The sequence below is a fragment of the Schistosoma mansoni genome, chromosome W (genome assembly GCF_000237925.1).
Source record: "Schistosoma mansoni strain Puerto Rico chromosome W, complete genome".
Lineage (NCBI taxonomy): Eukaryota > Metazoa > Platyhelminthes > Trematoda > Strigeidida > Schistosomatidae > Schistosoma > Schistosoma mansoni.
In genome coordinates, this window is record NC_031502.1 from 4,631,407 (window position 1) to 4,651,425 (window position 20,019).

Below are 20,019 nucleotides of genomic sequence, written 5' to 3' on the forward strand. Positions count from 1 at the left end.
TCAAATTTACCATCAACTACAATTAATCCATGTGTTATTCTAAATTCCGAAAATTTAATTCGTTACAATAAACAAAAAAAATTGAATGCTCAAAATAGAGATATTATTTATATTTTGGTGAGAGATTATGAGACTTATGACGACATTCAAATACTTTCAAAGTCTGTTGATGGTAAATGTTAATTCTACTTTTTCTTTTCTTGATTGAGATCGTGAATCGATCGATGTGAAACCACCAGTGAGAAACCTGGGAGCACTGGATGAACATTCTATCCTAGTATGTGACTAATCAGCAGTGCTCATCCACGATCCCATACTCGGGATTTGAATCCAAAACCTACGGTCTCGAGCGGGAACGCCTTGACCAGGAGAGCTAATCTGTGTCGGGTAGAGACAGATATAAGCTTCAGACAATGAACGATGGTCGCACAGTTTCGTAGATTGGCCAAAGTTAGATAATAACGCCATTAGATGCCGGTTCAGTAGTCCAGAGGCTAGGCGTTCGCTCACGAGGCCAAAGGTCCTGGGTTCAAATCCCAAGTGTGGGATCGTGGATGTGCACTGCTGATGAGTCCCGTACTAGGATGAAACGGTCACCCAGTGCTTCGAGATTTTTCACTGGTGGTTACACATCGATTGATTCACGATCTCAATCAAAAACTTAACAATCTCCACAACCCCATTCTGATATTTTATTTTCCTTGACATATTTGTAGTCACGATTGTTTTTTATTCAGTTTCTTTACTTTTGAAAAGAACAAAAAAGAATTGACAAACTAGTTTTCAACATTGGGCAATGAAAATTTACCAGTATTTGTTTTAGAAAAAAGAATCAGGCAAATGTTTAATATCCGCTTATCTGTCTATCCGTCTATGGTGTATGCTACTGATGTCAACAGGCAGAAAATGAAACATAAAGGAATTAAGAATTGAAAGAATTATAAAAGATATAAAAGACAAATGGCTGAAGATTTCCAAATAAAATATTTAATGTATGGTCTCCACATTTTATGAATGAACTCTGTAATTTCTCATTGAACAATAAATTGGTTCTCCTCATCTGATTTCTCGTTCGCTTCACACCTACTTATTTAATTCAAACTTATATGGGGAAATCAGGTTTAGTTCATTGTCTGTCTTATAATATTGTTGATAAACTCAGTAGTTTTATTAGTGTTAGTAGGAGTAGTAGTATTAATCTGACGTTCGGTCATTTCATCGTTCATTACTTTTGTAAACATTTGTCAATTCTAACATGTCCAGCAGTTATCATTTGATCCAGTACAGTGTATTTTGATTCGCTCAGGTAAAAATGTGTCACTTTTCTTAAAAACGGAATTAATAGTGGCGGTAAATGATGTTTATAAATAAACCAGTAGAATATGGTTCGGAGAGGAGTCTAGAAAATGTGTTTCGGTCCATTTGGGACTCGTCAGCTGGATTAATTTGCAATGGGACGGCTTGAACCCATCAACGATCTCAGGATGTTTAAATATTTATGAATACTATTCTCTATCTTTTTATATTATTATTTGCTCTTACAACTTTGAAATTCGCCTGTCCTCGCCGAACGTTCTCCAGTAGAACTGGCCATTATTTCAACTACGATATTAAAGTGAGCTAGAAGAAGCATAGTAGCAGGCATACCAAAACCTAGCATCAGTCCATAATATCACTAGCTGTTGATCGGACAATGTTTCTAGATGATGACTACTTGATTGGTTTCATGAGATAACCACGACCAGTAGTTAGAGACAATCCGTGACATGGCCCAGAATCAGTAGTAGTGGCTCGGATGCATTTACTTCTTATCTTACCATGGATCTCGATATCCAATACTCCTACATATATTCATCTTAATTTTGTCTTTTCAAAATATGTTCTCAGTTCGCACTTCTTTTCATCATCACTTTCACTAAAATTGTCATGACTCTTTTACTATTCATGTCAGTTTCATTTCGTTGTGCTGTTTTGGTTTGGTATTATCACTTTTACTACAAACGTAATTTTTAAATGCAAAAGAATCCAGAAATTTTTTGTTAACTGTAATGATGTGTTGGCCAATGCTGATGTCTATTAAAAGTAAATTGTGATCTGATTTGTTACGAAATTGATGAATAAATGGTCCCATGAAAGCACTAAATTTTTATTTAAATAATAAAATTACCTTCAATCAAGTTTCACTTAACGTTCAGTGTTAATGTCAATGGATGTGAAAATGTGAAGATACTCTTGGAACGATGGAATGAAAAAGGGCTGGCTTATAGATACCTGAAGAAACACAATAAAAAAAGTCAATGATGGTTAAGATGAACTGTATATTTTGTGTAGATAATGGTAAATTAATAGAAAACTTCCAACCTGAATATTTAGGAGAGGGGAAGCATGCCAGGATTCGGTAATGGTGCTTGGGTGAACACCTTCAGCTGGGATGGTTTATTTAATTATCATAATCGGTATCAATCTTCTTTCTCGATAACTCTAATGATTTTGAGGCGTTAACTACATTTATTAATGTCTTTCGCAGTATCTGTAACATAAATAACAATAGGATATAAGCGAATAACTGTCTATATTTATGAAAGCGAGTAACAGATTGTAATTTAAGTGGAACATGTTTCCCTTCTATACTCTTATTGATTGGTGTATCTGAAAGAGCATTTTTATTATTCCTATATTTATTTATCTGTCAGTATGATCTGCTCTGTCCCGTAGAAACATATTTCTATACTGTGCTGAAGATTTCACTCAGTTTTTAGCAGTTTTTATATTTTTTTACAATTGCTTTAAAATGGGCGTCAATAATAGTGTCTTTTAAAGTCAGCAAACCATTTAAGTTATTTTGTTGATAAGTAGTAGTCAATGCCTGACTTTATAATTTACATTGCATCGCAACTCATTTTGTTTGGATAGTTGTAAGGATTAATAAATAAACCCATTTAATACAACTCATACACATTGATGCCAATCACCAAAGGATATAGGTAATTATGACTGGACTGACTGATATGTTTGAATATCACAGTGCTATGGGAGCTCAACTGTTTTTCAAATCTCTGTGTCTTACTGCGCGTAGTTATATTACTTTTTAATGTTTATTCGAATCATATAGAGACGATGGATTCCCTCATTATTGTAGACATTCACAACTGACTGATGGCAACTAAAATGAACTCGTGATCCGTGGTGTTCTGGAGACTGTGTTCGACCAATTGGCTGAAAATAATTTTATTGCCTTTCTCTCAAATCAGGTTGCCCAGAATAATTATGCGATTGTAGAAATTTTTAATAGATTAAAATTGTAAAATCTCTTATTCTACACCAAGATTTGAGAATTGTGAGATATGTTCTTTCATTTCAGCCACATTGAATTAAATAAGTCCCTACCAGTGTTAGATAAATCATAACACTGTGAAAATGAAGTCGATCAACTAAAAATAAGATAGACATGTTACACCAATATTTTGCGATAAAAAATGTTTTATTTTCTGTTTCACTGTGACGATTGTAAGAAGATGGGACAAAACTAATCATGTTTAGACAATCATGATCCATTTGATCTAAATCTGTTCGGGAACTGTGAAAAGAATATTAAGTATTTACCTACTTAACTATTTGGATATCATGAAACATAATTAATATACGGTACTGACAGATTTTATATCATTTTATAAACCTTATTACTTAATTCATTGGGAAGATTTTACTGTGAAAGTCATAATTGGACAGGAGGAGTAAAGAGATTGTAAGATACACCAATCATTGCAATCAAGTGTTCGTGTGAATAAATGTATTTTCTTACAATTCTATTCAAAAATCATGCACGGATTACACAATATCTTTTAATTAACAGAGGAATATTTCAATGGTTGGTTTGCATATATTTGTGTTACATTTTTAAGATTAGTTTGATCATGAGTTTAAAACCATAAACTAATCAGCAATTATTGCTTAGTTATTTGTGACTTTTCAGAAGCCCACATGTTTACAATAAAGTCCGCTAATCGTGAAATGTCATTGTTTCATTCCAAATGTTGGAGATGATTTGTAGCTCAGGTGGATGATTTTGATGGAGTTTTGTTCTCTCTGAGAACATTAGGACGAAATAACTGTCCGCTGTCTTCTGATTTTCAGTGATACATTGATTGGCTTTAGCCTGTGGCGAATATATAATCTAAAAATTAAACCAACTTACATGAACTACCTTCAAATGAGCTGAAAACAATTTCAGTTAATTTGTTTTTTTCTAACTAAATAAAATTAAAATGCAATAAGAACATGGCCCACGTCTGAAATTTTTTCAGACATAACTGATTGCTAAACAAAATGTTAAAGAAATCAGTATTTTCAGTAATGTTGATAAGTGGCTACCTAGGCTATGTCCTTCTTCGAACTTATTAGCTGGTCATACCTACATCCAAGTGTTCAAGTATACACTCAGACTTCAAAAGAGAGCTTGTTAGTTCTAACAACAACGAATTATTGACTGAGCTATTTCATTCAGATAGCTTGTGAATAAGTACAAATAAAAAGTCATTCATCTAAAAAAATGACTAATCAAATGCAGTTATAACGTCAACAACTAGACTATGCAAACCTATACAGTCTCATTTCATACCTGATGCACAGCCTAGTAGCTATCAGAGTTCAGTGGGCAGTGATTTGTAGCTAAAGGTTCTTGGTTCGAGTTCTAGTGTGAGCACTAACACCAAGTTGTACGAAATCAGCTGAACGGTAGTGAATATAAATGAATGTGAGTCTTGGATTTATGTGTTAGTCACTATCTAACTTTCTTAAGAATTTGTGACTGTATAAAAGCAATCCTTTAAGGATGCACACATACTAAAAGATGTCAATGAATTTAACTCTTTAAAACTTAAAACGGAAATTTACAGACTCTTACAAATAGTATTTGTTGAAATAAAAAGAATTATTCTGAATATAAAACTTTTTCTAGACTACTTTTCAACTACCACTGAATAGAATTGGTTACATTTACAATGAACAACCAAAGAGACCATATAAGCAATAAAATGAGAATCCAACTTCCTTCAATGAATTGTAATAGTTTTCCTCCCTAATTTGTTTGTAAACTGGATTTATTTCCACTAGTTACAGATGTATTTCCTGAAATTCTCTGTCTAACAAGATCAATCATACTGTGTTTGCTTTCAATCGTATTTATTCCTTAAATATTTAGACATTTGTATGGATTCCAAATGAATTTCAGTACTATTAACTTTTATTTTAATTCAGTTCTATTTCTAGGACAATTTTGCTGTTAGTTGTTCTAAGAAAATCCATTAGTTTAATTGAATGTCTTAATTTTTTTAAATAAACTATGTTTATACAGTTGAAAAGATCATTCCTTTTGGATATAGTTGTCATCAATGCTTGTTACAATCCTTTTGTTACAATGTTTTCTGTGTTATCAATTTTATCATAAGGATATTTTTAGCACTTTATTGTATATAATCGGGATAAGAAGAAAGTGATTGATTAAGATGTCTGTTTCAGACAATTAAATATTCTCTTACGTGAATTTTAGTAGTTTGCAAATGAAATTAGTCACTTCTGATACTCTTAAAAGATAACTAGTTATAAATGGTATAGAATATTTAGTTTCTATTAGTCTCTTCAAGCAAATTTTGCAAGTTTTATTAGATTTCAAGATAGTTTAGTTTATATGCATGTGACTTCAATTATGTAAACATTATTCTAGATTGTATTTCCTGCCTATGCAAGTCATGAAATTTATCACTTTGAAACAAACGAACGTCAGATGATGAGGTAAGATTTTGTCATTGATAATACAACAAATACTGATTACTGTATGATTAGACCGAGTCAAAATGACAGAAGTTTTTAGTTGAATATCATTGGTCCGTTTATTTATTAACCATAATTACCAGGTCATCTTTAGCCCAGTACACATACCTTCGAACGTCGAGTTCACATAGCCACATTTCAGACATTAAGCAGTTGTTCTTTAACGATTTTCAAATGCCAAATTACATTCAAATCAATAATTATGGAACGAAAAACATTTTTAATTAAGATAACAATATGATCAATGTTGGGTGACTGTTGAAGATCTGGAAGCACTGTATGGCCGTTTAGTCCTAGAATGTGACTCCTCAGTAGTGCGAAATCACGATTCCAAATGCGGGATACAACACAAGAGTTTCGGTCTCGCCTAAAAGATTAACCTCTAGATCGACGGTGTTAACGTCTAACTTCAACCAATCCGTGATATTGCGCGGCCATCTTCCGATGTCTTCGATGGTTAATTACTTCACATCTGACACGGCTGAACACATTTGTATAGTATTTCGAAAAACTCATATCTTGGTTTATTTTCATTTCATATATTCTTGAAAAGTGTGTGTACTCCCTGATCACTGGGGGATAAACATGTTATTGAGATCGTGAATAATTCAAAGAAAGCAAAATACGATGAACCTCAATAAACCAATGTTTTATTTGTAAAAAGGCGGCTTTAAATTAACTAATATTTATACATAAAATTGTCTAAATTCCACAAGGATGAAAGGACTGGCAAGTGATGATGAATAGAATAGATAGATTGTGGAATCAAGGTTCCATCTTTCCTTTTAGTTGTGGTTTTTCAGTTGGACATACCTGCATCTTGATTTTCACATTCAAGTTGTCATTTAAATTCAATGCTTTTCAGTTCGAAAGTGACATTATCCACTGAGTTATTAATTTGAAGTAGCCATTGGCTTGTTTTGTCCTAAATATCAACAATCGGATGAACTGAACCATTTCTAATAATGATAAAATAATATTCTTATCCAGAATAACAATAAAGACTTTAAAATTGAACAATCCTGTTGAGTGAATTCAAAAGCACCAAATCATCTAGCATTATCGATAAATCTTTTTTATCGATCCAAGATTCAACTAAATGTCAGTTAATAATTTCTACCAGAACATAATATATTTTTGATTAATTTCAAACGTCTAACTTTCCAGTTTAGTATCCATTCATACCATGTAAATACCATGTAGGCATCCAAAGTATTTTCAGACATTAGACATAATGAATCAACCGAATAATAACTGAGATACGGTAATCAACCGGATATTTATTTATGCTACATTTTAATCTGTAACAAAATATGTAAAATGCACTTTTGAATATAGAAATGAAAAGATCAAAATAAAACTAATTTGATTGAGTAATTTATGACTATTACTGATCATTAATAACGTTTAATTATTGTCAATTTTAATGGTTTTTATCACTTGAAATAGCATACATGAGATCGGTCATTATATTTCTTTTGGGACGTTACCAGAAGTTTCTTTTTAATTACCGAATTTCAAGTTTTTCATCAATCTATTTCTTAATATCACAACATGAAGTCTGTGCCAGAAGATGATTTTCAAAGATACCCCCAAAATTAATGAGTACTCATGAGTTATATATATATATAGTTTATTTTCTTAGTCGTTCAAGGTCATTTTAATAGGGATCATATTACGAACTTCTATTGCTGGCTTCCTTTGATTTTTCGTCAAATCTTCAAACCCTCATCACTGTTATTAACTTGTTTGGAGAAACAATAATAGTTTCACAAACAAACAACTCAGAGCTAAGAGAGCACAATTTCAGCTGAATCAATTACAAGACAGTAGCATAATCCTAAAACCAGCTTGTAGAATCATGTTTTGGAAACTTTCAAATGATATAATTCAAATTGTTCATACATATATCTATTTATTTATTTATTGTTCAGTTTAATTCATCGAAAGTAAACAAAAGAAAGTAATATATTATTCAAATCTAAAATTTTTAATAGAAATTAACAAATTATATCAGGGTGATAGGGAAACGAATAAAGGAAAGGAGACCATTTTAAAATGATTAGTAATTAGATAATAAATAATCAACAAAAAATGATGAAAATAAATAATGAATTAAGACAAAAATAAATAGATTAAAAGAAAATGAATCTTGCTTGATTAACTTTACAATTCAATAAAAAGAAGCTTTGAAACATCAATTATATTATGAATAAGCTGTGCATTGTATTCTTGAGAATAGTTGGTAAATCTATAGTTCATAGTAACAGGAAACAGTAACTTGATATAATGGTTACCCTTTTATAAATTATTTGGTAAATATTCTGTGAAAATAATCGATAAATGTATAATATAGTCACATATAATATTGAATATTGACTAGAATACTATTTCTGGTTCTTTTTGTAAACTAAAACATTCTTATTTCTGTATACAGCTGTAAATAAAATGTATAATGAGTAAAGTGAATGTGTATTCAATAAATCTGGCTACATTAGATTAATCTGTTGTTTTTATTCAAAGTTGTATTTTTATTTTTAAACTCTAAATGAACATCTGACTGAACGTGAACCAATTGGACAAATTGGACGAAAATTATCGGTTTGACCACAGGTTACACAATTTGCATGCATTTGTCGTAATGTTTCAAGCTGCGTTTAGAATAAAAGACAAAGAAACAGAATATATATACATATATGTTTGATTAAGGACAACACAAATGAGGAAAAAAATTTAAATTATCCCATTATGATTAGTCTTGACATATATACATCTTATGTAAAATAGTTATTTTATTACACAGTTTTATAGAACACAAAGATTCCTGTGTCAGTAGTTTCATCCGAATCCAGACTCCTCATCTAGATGTACCTATATCTCAGTGGTTATTTGAACTTAGTTTTCCTGAGTCACTAATTCTCTCTTGCCCTTCTCTGTCTCTTATAATAAATCATTTATTATTTAGTATAATTGAATATATCACATTAAAAATTCAATCTTTCATTCATAACGAACTCGTATTAAATAGAATAGAAATAGATTGAAAACAAAAAGAAAACAATTCAACTGATTCGAATATATTTCGATCCTATCAGAACTATGTCAATAAACAACAAAACAAAAAATAAACTGAATAAGAACAGAAAAGAAAAATTGCGATTATTTTTCATTTTTTCGTTTTTTTTTGTTTTTTGAATTTATTTTGTTTTTTTTAAAAATAAAAGAGAAAAATGATTCTCTTCTTTTTTATATTTCAGATATTAATATATAGAAAATAATAAGTGAACTAGTTGAAAGAAAATATTATTACTTGGAGAATAACTGTCATTCATTTATTCCCTTGATTAATTTTATGAACTGTACACAATTTAATGCGATTTAATCAATATGAATAAATACAGATTTGATAATTTAAAAAAAAAGTAGGTTTATTAGTCTCCAGAGTATTTTTATGTGCTCACATTTCACTCAATTCTTTAGTTGTAGTTTAGGGGAAGTGACCAAAGGAAAAAAAGGGGGAATGAAAACATTCAAAATATTATTACCTTCGGTGATAACTGGAATTCATGTAGTAAACTGAAATTAGGATGTGAAATTTAATTTAGTGATCTGAAATGATCTTACTCTCTGCAAGAGAAAACATTCGGTGATTCTATTCATTGTTTAGTGGTGTGATTGTATTCTATTCAGAACTAATAATTCTGTAATGTTTAGTATTGTTTGATGGGTTTGTTGTCTAAGGATGGATTTTTGAAATGAATTACTTTCACAACATATCTTGTTATAGATTTATTGTCAGTTATTGCTTTCGTAGATCTATTTATTTCCAAGAGTTGCTACTTTAGCCGTTGCTGATATTGCGATCTGCAATGGGTCAGACTTTTTCGACATACGTACACAGTGAAAGGATTAACTCAATATTACCATTTAGCCACAGTTTTTTAGTATAGATTTGTGATGTTTAGTAATGTAATAGGAAAATGTGAAACCTTATAAATTAAATTCATACGCGCTTTAGAAGGTGGTTTAGAGGTACATCTATTCAAAAAATAGGACCAAAAGCTTTTCCTATATTCCACCCGTACGGAACAGGTGTTCAGTGCTTCCAGGTTTTCAGTGATTGATACATAGCCTCAAAAAACGTAGGTAGAGCAATAGAAATTTTTATTTCTTCATCCAAGCGTAAAATGTCGAAAAAATAGTAGATAGAGAAACTTACTTGATCAATAGTCATCACTACCGGTTCATCTAGAACGATCCATGTGACACATTCATTACATGGTGGTGTAGTTAATGATCCGGAATATGTGTAGTATCTGGATAAATCATCTGCATGATATAAAAATATTGCGGGTAAGGAAAAACGATAATTTAACATGCAAATGATGAACTGATCATTTATAAAAGAAATGAGCTAAAGTAATGCATATTATTTTTAAAGTTCAGTCAGTGTGCTGCACTCACAAATTCCGGTCGCATTCCTGTTCATTTAAAAAGCGAATGCATCACAAAGAGTACAATTTTCACCAAAGATTTCAAGTATCCAGAGAATTTCTGAATTGTCTGCTATCAATATCTCAGTGTAGAGTGACTCAATATTCTTGTTGAAAAGTATAAATACGCTGAAAATCAAGGCATGAAATTAAATCTATCATGAAAATAACACTCCAATACTCAGCACTCACCCACTAAATGAACGGAAATATGACCAAAATATCTGGTGACAACAAAGTTATAGGATGTAAACGATGTTCCAGAAAACCAGTGTCAAAAAGTCATTTAATGAAATGATCTCAAACTGGAATTGATTTTGAAATTACACTGAAGAAAACGATAAAATTTCAAGATTATTTCATCACTATCCACTTAGAATTAGGCACATATGTACGTCAGCTGAAGTTATGATTACCAAATTAGCCTGATGAGATGAAATTAACAAGATGTATGACATTAAAGGTATAAATAGTTAAGCACTAAATGAAAATGAAAAAGACAGCTTTAAGATTAAGGTTCAAATATACAGAGTGAAAAAGTATATTTAAAAGAATTCATAACTGAGAGGATGATCAAAGGTGAATACATCTGTGCCATTGTGAATGACTGACAATCATACACATAAAAATGACTTTTTTGTTCTTATTTCATGATTACAGTTTACTTATGTTACTTACTTTCTAGAACAAAAAAATTTTTATTAGCAAAACAAACATTTTCCATTACTGTCTTGTCTAAAAAGCCTCATTTTCACTACAACTTTGTATGGATGTTATCTTACCCCATTCAGTTAATTTTTTATTTTCTCCAATAATTACATGCTTATTACAAGATGTAGTGTACATTATTGAACTTCACAGTCTACATCACAAACCTATAGTAATAAAATAACCAATAAAAACTGGAGGCATTCATTCTTCATCGTTTGATACTTTAGTAGTGTTTGTACAGGAACACACTAGTAATTAAACCCTAGAAGCTTGAGTCTTAAGATAGCTGCTTAACATTTTCGTGAATAAGTCCTCATAGATTAAATATCTGGTTAAGATTAGTTTGTAATAAAAACTTAGATTGTTTCAAATTGTATTTGCTCAGATTGGCTTCCTGGTCGTTGTTTGATAATCAAATCAATGACTTTAACTCAACAAACAAGTCCTTGAACTTAACATCTTCCAACGTATCTGTTTGACAAGTGAATCATTATTATTATTTGGTTAATAACTATAAAACGATTACTATTAATGATGAATTCTAATTTAGGTGGATTATTGGTAAAATGCTTCAGTATGTACGCGTATTTTTCAAGATAATCTACTATGATCGAGGTGATATGTTACCGTTTTGAGACACAACAAATCAGACTGAAGGTTAAGTAATAAGAAACGCGCAAAATGAAATTAAAGGTATGCCATTCTAAAATTTGATTAAGGCCCCTGATAGTAACGATAAGATATGTCCTAAATACGATACTTAATCTGACACAGATAGACCAAATAAGCAGTACACAATACACGCAATTAGGAAGATAGGAAACAAGACCAAGCAATAGAATTTTGTACCGTAAGAAACGATAGAAATACTAAAATATATGCACTGTTGGACAAGACAATTGGATTAGTAGAAATAGGTGTCAACCATGTGGCATTGCTACGCCACAATTATGTCCACGTCTAAACGTTTACAGTCTTAGTCGTTGCTGTGACAACCCTAACAGACCCAAATATTGATTTGGGCCTAACCAAACTAAAATTTGTATAAAAAGTTTTAATGAATGAAAAATGGCTAAATGCTAGAGTTTATAGAAATAAAAATCATGAATTTCATTTACCAGCTATGTAATCCGCGCAAAGAATAAAGATTCAAGTTGTTTTCTTAACAAAGCAGACGAACTTGATGTGCTTCTGAAAATTTTCATTTTTACAGTTGGAGGTGAATAAAACGAAGAAAAGTTACATTTAACTTTCGACTGCAGTATAACACAACAGTCCACAAGATTAAATACATAAATGAAGTAATGTCCTGTAAGGTTCATAGAGAAAAGTAACATTTTAAGAAAAGCCGAATATAACAGCTCACTCGAGGACGTCCATTTCGTCTTTATTAGGACTTATCAGCGGGATGTAACTGAACTCCAGTGTTGATATTCACCTTGGGACTCGAATTCAGAAGTTTTCGATTCAAAACGCAAACGTGTTATCCACTTATTCATTGATTCCAAAGAGATAACGGTTCGTAAATCCCGTATGAACATTAACACTGTGGTGCGGATGAATTTAGCTGACATGTATGAAGTACGACGTAACTCGAGTTCTAGATTCCCCAGGTAGTCACTGTCCAACTCCATTTCAAATGCTTACAACCTGATGGAAATATCATAGCAGTCTGCTTAGAATGCTTATGTTCCAAAAGAGATTGATCAAATACAGTCCACAAAATCGACAGCAGTATTTGTACAACTGATGGAATTGAATTGAGGTTAAAAATAACGCAGAGAATCGCAGTTTATCATTTCCACTGTCGAATGTACCCCAATCCCATATAAACAAATATTCATCCGCTAGTCTTAATAACATTGAGATTTTAGATTGAAACATTAAGTGATGAGGTGATTGGATGTCTTTTAAAGGTTGAATGTCTTAAATCATCTCAAGATAAACATGTAAAATACTATTACCGGAAAGGCTTTGTGGAGATTCTTTATTTTTATAGTTTACATCACATACTAACCTTGGTTAAGTGACCAACTGAAAACTGGAAGCATTGCACAGTTCTTCAGCAATGCGTATGTATGATATGAGTCAGCCTCCGAATGCCCTGGTATGGTCGAGTGTGGGGATAGTCAGCTTCCCCTCCCGAAATGCTCTCACATGGTCACGCGTTAACCGCCGCTGGCACAAACGTCCTAACCACTGCCTTCTCGACATGGGGCGTTGTTTACGAAATTGAGAGAACGAAAAACAGATATCCGGCGCTTTCACCGTGTTGGTGGATCTAGAGGATTCACCTAGGGGAGTTGGAAAACGTTTATTTCAAACCAACAGTGCATATGAACCCCAGGATCCCAAAGGAATGAATGGCGTATAAATATATTGTTGGTCACCGTCTACCATAGGGCTTCGTCTCCTAACGTTGCTTTACTGCCTTGTGGATTAGACATTTAGGTTAAAAGCTTGGAGTGTGGTTCCATAAGAAAACCACCTGCATCAGTTTGGACGCCTGGTCAATTTTCCAACCCTCACACAAATCAAATGATTTGTGAGGCGCATATATATATGGTCCCTTCATGTATCGCTGTTTATGTGTTTAAATAAAATAAAATGAAGAGATGAAACAAGGAACTATGGGTCTCATGACAGACGCTTAAAATTGAAACCACTTAGTCCCCATTCGATCATTTCTATGTTTAACTCCAATCAGTCTACAATATTGCGCAATCAACTTTTGTTGGTTTGAATGGGTAGCTGTTTCACTCTTTAAATAGTTGAATCCCGTGGCTCTTAACTAGGACTACCGGAGTAAGTATGCCGAATAAGTTTCTAATATGCAAACGATTATGACAAACTTAGAGAAACGATGGAGATTGTCAATTGTATAGCTGTCTATATACTGAAATCTCGCCATGAGACCTGAAGTCCGTGTATCTTACCTTCAAGTTCGTGGATGGAGACTTCTTTTAAGGTTTTCAGTACTCACTGATTTACAGTGTTTATCTAATTAAGATCAGCTCGTAATCTGAACTATAAACGACAAGGTAACATTGAGTATTTAATTTATCATTTATACTGATTTTGTTATTATCCGACTGAAATCATCAATAGATCAACGTCAGACTACACTTGAAAACCTGGAAGCACTGGACGGCCGTTCACTCCTAGTATGAGATCGTGGATGCACACTGCTGATTAGTCCCATACTAGGACGAAACGATCGTCCAGTTCTTCCACGCTTTCAGTGGTGGTCTAACATTGATTGATTTTTTGGTATCAATCAAGATTTTTAGTTATTATGTTCAAAATATCATAGGTTGGCTAGTTAGAAAATGTATCCCTAATAAACAAGTTATTATATTACATTGAAGAGCTTTAATTTAACTTGAAAAATCAGATTACAATTAATGTTGTGTTTATATTACCTAATAAAATATTATTGATACTAGGATAATATCACGAAATATCTTCAAATACCATATTCATAATAAGAGAAAGATGTTAAAATAACACCACCACACCCCTATACTCAAAAAAATGAGAGACTTTTGAACAACGAAAGGAACTTATTGTTTCATTGAGAATGAAGAGAGAAAATTTTCTTCGTCATGATACAGTTTATTTAAACTAAATAATTATTTGCATTTATAATGAATAAAAAGGGGTTTATTAGTCCGTTAAAAGTTAAAGGCAGATGTATCGTTAACCGTTTCAAGATTTTAAATTTTACAAGAACCATCATGAGAATATTACGTTGAATGGATTTTTTAAAGGGACAATTTAACACAGTCAATGAATCCATAGAGGAATATTCCATTTCACCTGAATAAGCTTTTAAAATAATCCACACAAATGAAAGAATTGTTGTGTATTGTAGGATTTTTTAACAAATCAGGCATTCGTGACTATACTCTACGTGTGTGTGTGTGTGTAAATGTATCACACATAATCACTCATTCTTTCATGATCTTAACATTAATTCTAGTTTGTTTCTCTATATTTTGCCATCAATAACCAGTAAGTAATGCCCTTAAGCAATTTTTCATGGATGTTAACGAGTTGTGATTAATCATATTTCTACCTTTCATTTCTTTCTCCATTCTGTTTTGTGGACAATTATCTCTCATATTTACATCTTAATATTCAAACATTATACAGTGTTTAATAACAGTAACAAGGAAATCAATAACAATCAAATGGTAGTTTGACAAGGATTATAAATTCCTATGTGCTTTTAAGAAAAATAATGAAAAATCACTAACATAATGGACATGAATTATGTACTCCTTACACCAATAATGCAGCTTTGGTAAATGATTTTTTAGAAGAGAAGTTTTTTCTAGTGAATTGTCTTCAATTATTTGTAATTAAGCAATCATATAAATTGGGTGAGGATAACCTCCACTCTCGTTCGCAATTTTGACCCTGTGCCGAGTAACCATCTAAAATGAAGAGGGAACTATTATTTGCACTACCGTAATGCATGATGGAGGGCGTATTTCGTTCTCTGTCGTTTTTGCTGGCCTACATGAGAAGTGTGTTTTCTTTGACTAAAATACTACATCATCATGTTACGGACGTGTTAAGTGTAGCAGAATCAGTCATGACAGAAGAAAAATTACAACATAATATAATCATACCTGCAATTAATTCTATAATAAAAATTATCCCCAAATATCTACAATTCAGTGACTAAATAGACGAAAAACATACCCATTATCACTGACTACGATAAACTTAGATAACTTAACAACGTGGAGTTCATCCGCAGCCTATAAATGTTATTAATGTTTTAAATCAGAATTTTATTGTCTAAATCTTTATTTCATTACTTAATCCAGTATATAGGTGTCGTTTGAGGCTATGGGACAATATGACTTGTAGTACGAGTAGAGTTTTGAAAAAAGCGATGAAGATCTTCGACTTTTAGTCCACCATTGTTTCCAAGTTTGTTGAAATGTTGAGTTCTAACGTCGGTAAAGGTACTAGCATTTGCCATATAAAAAGATTGATATAGTTAAAATTCACAAGAATTAAACAAGGTTTGTATTTCTATCGTGTACGCAACTGCTTTTTGTCGAAGAGGCTTGCACTTTAAAATTGGAAGTCTCAAAAGCATTAGCAAACGAATGCTCAGTAATAATTATATTGGCAATCAGTCAAAGTAAGATCTGTAGTTCAATGGATTTCGGCTCAATAACCTAGAGGTTAAATATTTGGGCACGAAAAAGAAGTTTCTGAGTTTAGTTTCAACGGCGGAGTTCCGTACTAGAAAAAACAGCTGTCTACTGCTACTGTATATTCAGTGACAGTCTAACTAAGATCGTTTTCGGGTTTAAACTATGAAAAGTCCACAACATAGTGAATATTATTTCGTGTTTAGAAGAAGTGGTAACCTAACTTTAATCCTGAATGTGGAAGATAAAATATCCATTCTAAAAACAATTGACAAAATCTTCACTCCGAATTCAATCCGGGCATATTGTACTCATGAACGACGAAGTAGGTAATCAACGCTCACGCACATGCTACTTTTTCAGATGATTTTAGGAAAAATTATTATGTACAAAAATGAAATAATATTCAATTTTATTTGTATTGATTGTTTGAATCTTCCCATTGATGATTAGGGCTGCTGTTGATCAGTCTCTATTGCAATATGTGAAGCCTGTGTAGTTTGCCTAGATTTTAAAATAAAATCACAGTATCGCAGTATCGAGACAATCTGCACAGCATGCATATATTTCGAAATAGACTGATCAATTTCAGTCGCAAAACACCAATCGAAAGATTCGAACAACCAAAAGAAATGAGTTAAATTTCATCTTATTATACAAACCAGTGGCTAGCTGAAATCAGCAGGTAGGTGCATAATGGGATAGTATCTGAAACGGACGGTGTGGCTTCAGGTTATGGTATGAACAGTAACTCTAAGATGTAGCTACATCTAGCGGAAGAGTCCGAAAAGGCTGTGTGAGTCCTCGAGTCCACTGCTAACCACCACCCGACAGTCAATTCTATTTACAAACTATGCTAATATTACATGGAAAGATAGACCTAAATATCAATGATATTTTGACAGCACTAATTGTTGGAATGTTAGATAATATCCTTTGCTTACGCCCTCAAGTTTGCTTCTTAATTTACAGACACATTTCTTTAACATCACATCATGTATATACATACGAGTACAATGCATCTAGATTATGTTCACTAAACAGTGACAATTTGGAGAACTTTTGAAAAACCATTGATCTCCGGAGAGATATGAATTTCAAATGACGCTCATTTATAATAAAATCTATCGTCTGATTATAAAATACTTCCCAGAGTCATTTCTGTACAACATAAACATGTACTTAACGACTAGATTTGAGCAGGATATCTAAACGTTCTATAGAGAAGTATATATATATATATATATATATATATATAAATATATATATATATATATATAAATATATATATATATATATATAAATATATATATATATATATATATATATATATACGATTACCACTCAGGACCGTAACAAAACACAGTTTTGCTGAAGTTGAAAGTACTGGCCTTTGGTTTGAAACTTAATAATCCGATCATATAGTCTGTACAGGAGAAGTTGAACGATCTTAATTATACTCCATATGAAGTAATAAATATGTATGACTGAAAAGATTCAAACAACGAGTAAAAAAATATCCAGCGCTTCTTCAGTTTTCAGCAATGTCAACTCGTTATATAAAATGACCGATAAATTACTTGAAGCCTAAGGAAAAACGAGTAATGTACTATATATATATATATATATATATATATATATATATATATATATATATATATATATATATATATAAACCCAGTACTCTCGAACTAATATTTGTTGGAAACTTTTGTAAAACTCAACTCAATCTCTTAAGTTCATTATTCCAGATCTAACATCAATCGTTATTCATCGGCAAGAATATTATATAAAGATTATCTTGATGAATTACTATTAGGATTTATCAGAAGGCGATCATTCACATACTTTATTAAATACTATACTTAATGTGAAGCATTAAGAAAGGATCTTTCAACACGTATTTCTTTGCTTAAGAACACCAACAAAACTACGTACACAGTGAATGATAACGATAAAAAATCATAGCAATTAACCTAAAGTAAGCATAAAATACGAAAATGCATGTATAATTTACACAAATTATCTCAGCAATAAGATTATTGGTTACTATGTCGTTCAATCAATTTATAAACTTATAGGCTACGAAATTTATTCCCTCTTACAACCCATTGGTCGATTGATTTTCACCTTTGGCATGCATACTTGAAGGTAGAACAACAAAAAAATAGCGAACAAGTAATTTTTTAACAGTCATACAAAAATGTATTAAATTAGTTTAATCGTTGGTTAACATTCATTGTAGGTGGAAAAAAAAGAACGATTACTAAATAGTTAATAATCAATAAATAAAAAAACGCAGAAAAGTAAAAAAATTTAACAACCTAATAGAATAACATTACTGCCTAAACATCATTTAGATAAAATGATTGTATTAGGCTTTGTTAATAAAAACTCAATATTTAGAAGATTTTATAAATTTTCACTAATCTCCAAAGGAACTCCGTGTTATTAAGTAGATAAGATAATTAGATAAATAAGCTACTTCCTTGAACAAACTATAATAAACTAGAGAAACTCAATCATCTTACTAGGAAGTGTCATTAACTGATATGGAACATACAATGTAGCCTAAAAGATAGAGAGTGTATGTGGCAACCATATGGATGATTTTCATAAATTGCAAAGTTGATGGAATGAAAAGATTACTTGTTACAATATGAATAATCTTTTTTTCATATTTTGGTATGACAACGGAAATCTCATCAGCAATATTGACTTTTTAATCATTGGGGTAATCAACCTGTAAGGTCTGGTGATAGTCTCAATACCACGAGGAAAATCATTATCTCAATAGTTTAGTAATCCGATTTTTTTAGAGAAATATTTAATAATTTTATTCGTAATTAAATAAAGTTGTTAGATTCGGGTAAAATTATTGGGCATAACATGAATTAGAAATTAAAAACTGTGTTTATAATATTTGACATTTGTCAATGTTATTTAATCAAACCGTGTTTAAATGAATGAACATACTTTTCTGTTTCTATCGTACAGTATTAGATAATACTAATAATAAGTATTGTAGTAATAGTAGTAATACACGTTTTGAGATTATTATATTTTTCGTATTGAATAAACAGAGTAATATTTAGAAACACCACTGATCACTGCTCCTTACTAGAACTCAAGGAAATACCTCTTGAAGCCAGTCACTAGTGGTCATATGTTGATTAATATCAGGAGGGATTTTGTGGATATTATAGTAATTTCAATAGTTGAGATCATGAGCCAATTGAAGCTAGACCATTATAGAAAAACTGGAAGCAATGGTTTCTAGTGAGAAGCAGTAGCCAGTGGAGTTCAACTGGGATAGTAACTCACTGAAGACAATAGTGAATGTACCGCTCAATTTCGTGGATCGGTTGAAGTTAGACGTTAACACTGTTTGATGCTGGCCCAGTAGTCTAGAGGTTAAGCGCTAGCGCGCGAGACTGGTAGGTCCTGGGTTCGAATCTCGCGAGGCAGGGTCGTGGATGGACACTGCTGAGGAGTTTCACAATAGGACGAAACGGCCGTCCATTGCTTCCAGGCTTTTCATAGTGGTCTAGCTTCAATCAACTCATGATTTCAACTGTTGAAATTACTATAATATCCACAAAACCCTTTCTGTTTAACAATATTTCTTCATGCATAAATATATACTAATAATAGAGAATGGATCAATTTACTCATCATTTGTTATAAGTGATTATGTTGATGTAGACGAAAATTCAAATTCACTCTTTTTCAAATTTATTTTTAATAGCTATAAGTGAAAAGCTATTGTCAGTTTTGAAAGTTAAAGTCTAGATCTCATCAGACAATATTGT

The 20,019-nt window shown here is 31.8% G+C and overlaps 1 protein-coding gene and 1 non-coding gene across 3 annotated transcripts in view; one reads left to right on the top strand and one right to left on the bottom strand.

Annotated features, from left to right (window-relative positions):
* Positions 1-475: 475 nt before the first annotated feature.
* Positions 476-549, top strand: Smp_tRNA_01796_Pseudo_???.1.1. Its single transcript has one exon. It is a non-coding gene (tRNA).
* A 7,177-nt stretch (positions 550-7,726) lies between these two features.
* Smp_028670.1 (putative carbonic anhydrase II (carbonate dehydratase II)) overlaps positions 7,727-20,019 on the bottom strand; it is a gene marked incomplete at its 5' end in the record, with an annotated part of 31,406 nt that continues 19,113 nt past the window's right edge. The window contains 2 exons of one of the 2 annotated variants that reach the window (XM_018799974.1): positions 7,727-8,480; positions 10,049-10,158. In XM_018799974.1, the coding sequence (XP_018653834.1) occupies positions 8,367-8,480; positions 10,049-10,158 (224 nt within the window). In that variant the 3' untranslated portion in view covers positions 7,727-8,366. Of the gene's footprint in view, positions 8,481-10,048; positions 10,159-10,283; positions 10,452-20,019 lie in introns of those variants that run through there. The other variant, XM_018799976.1, reaches the window with a different exon arrangement.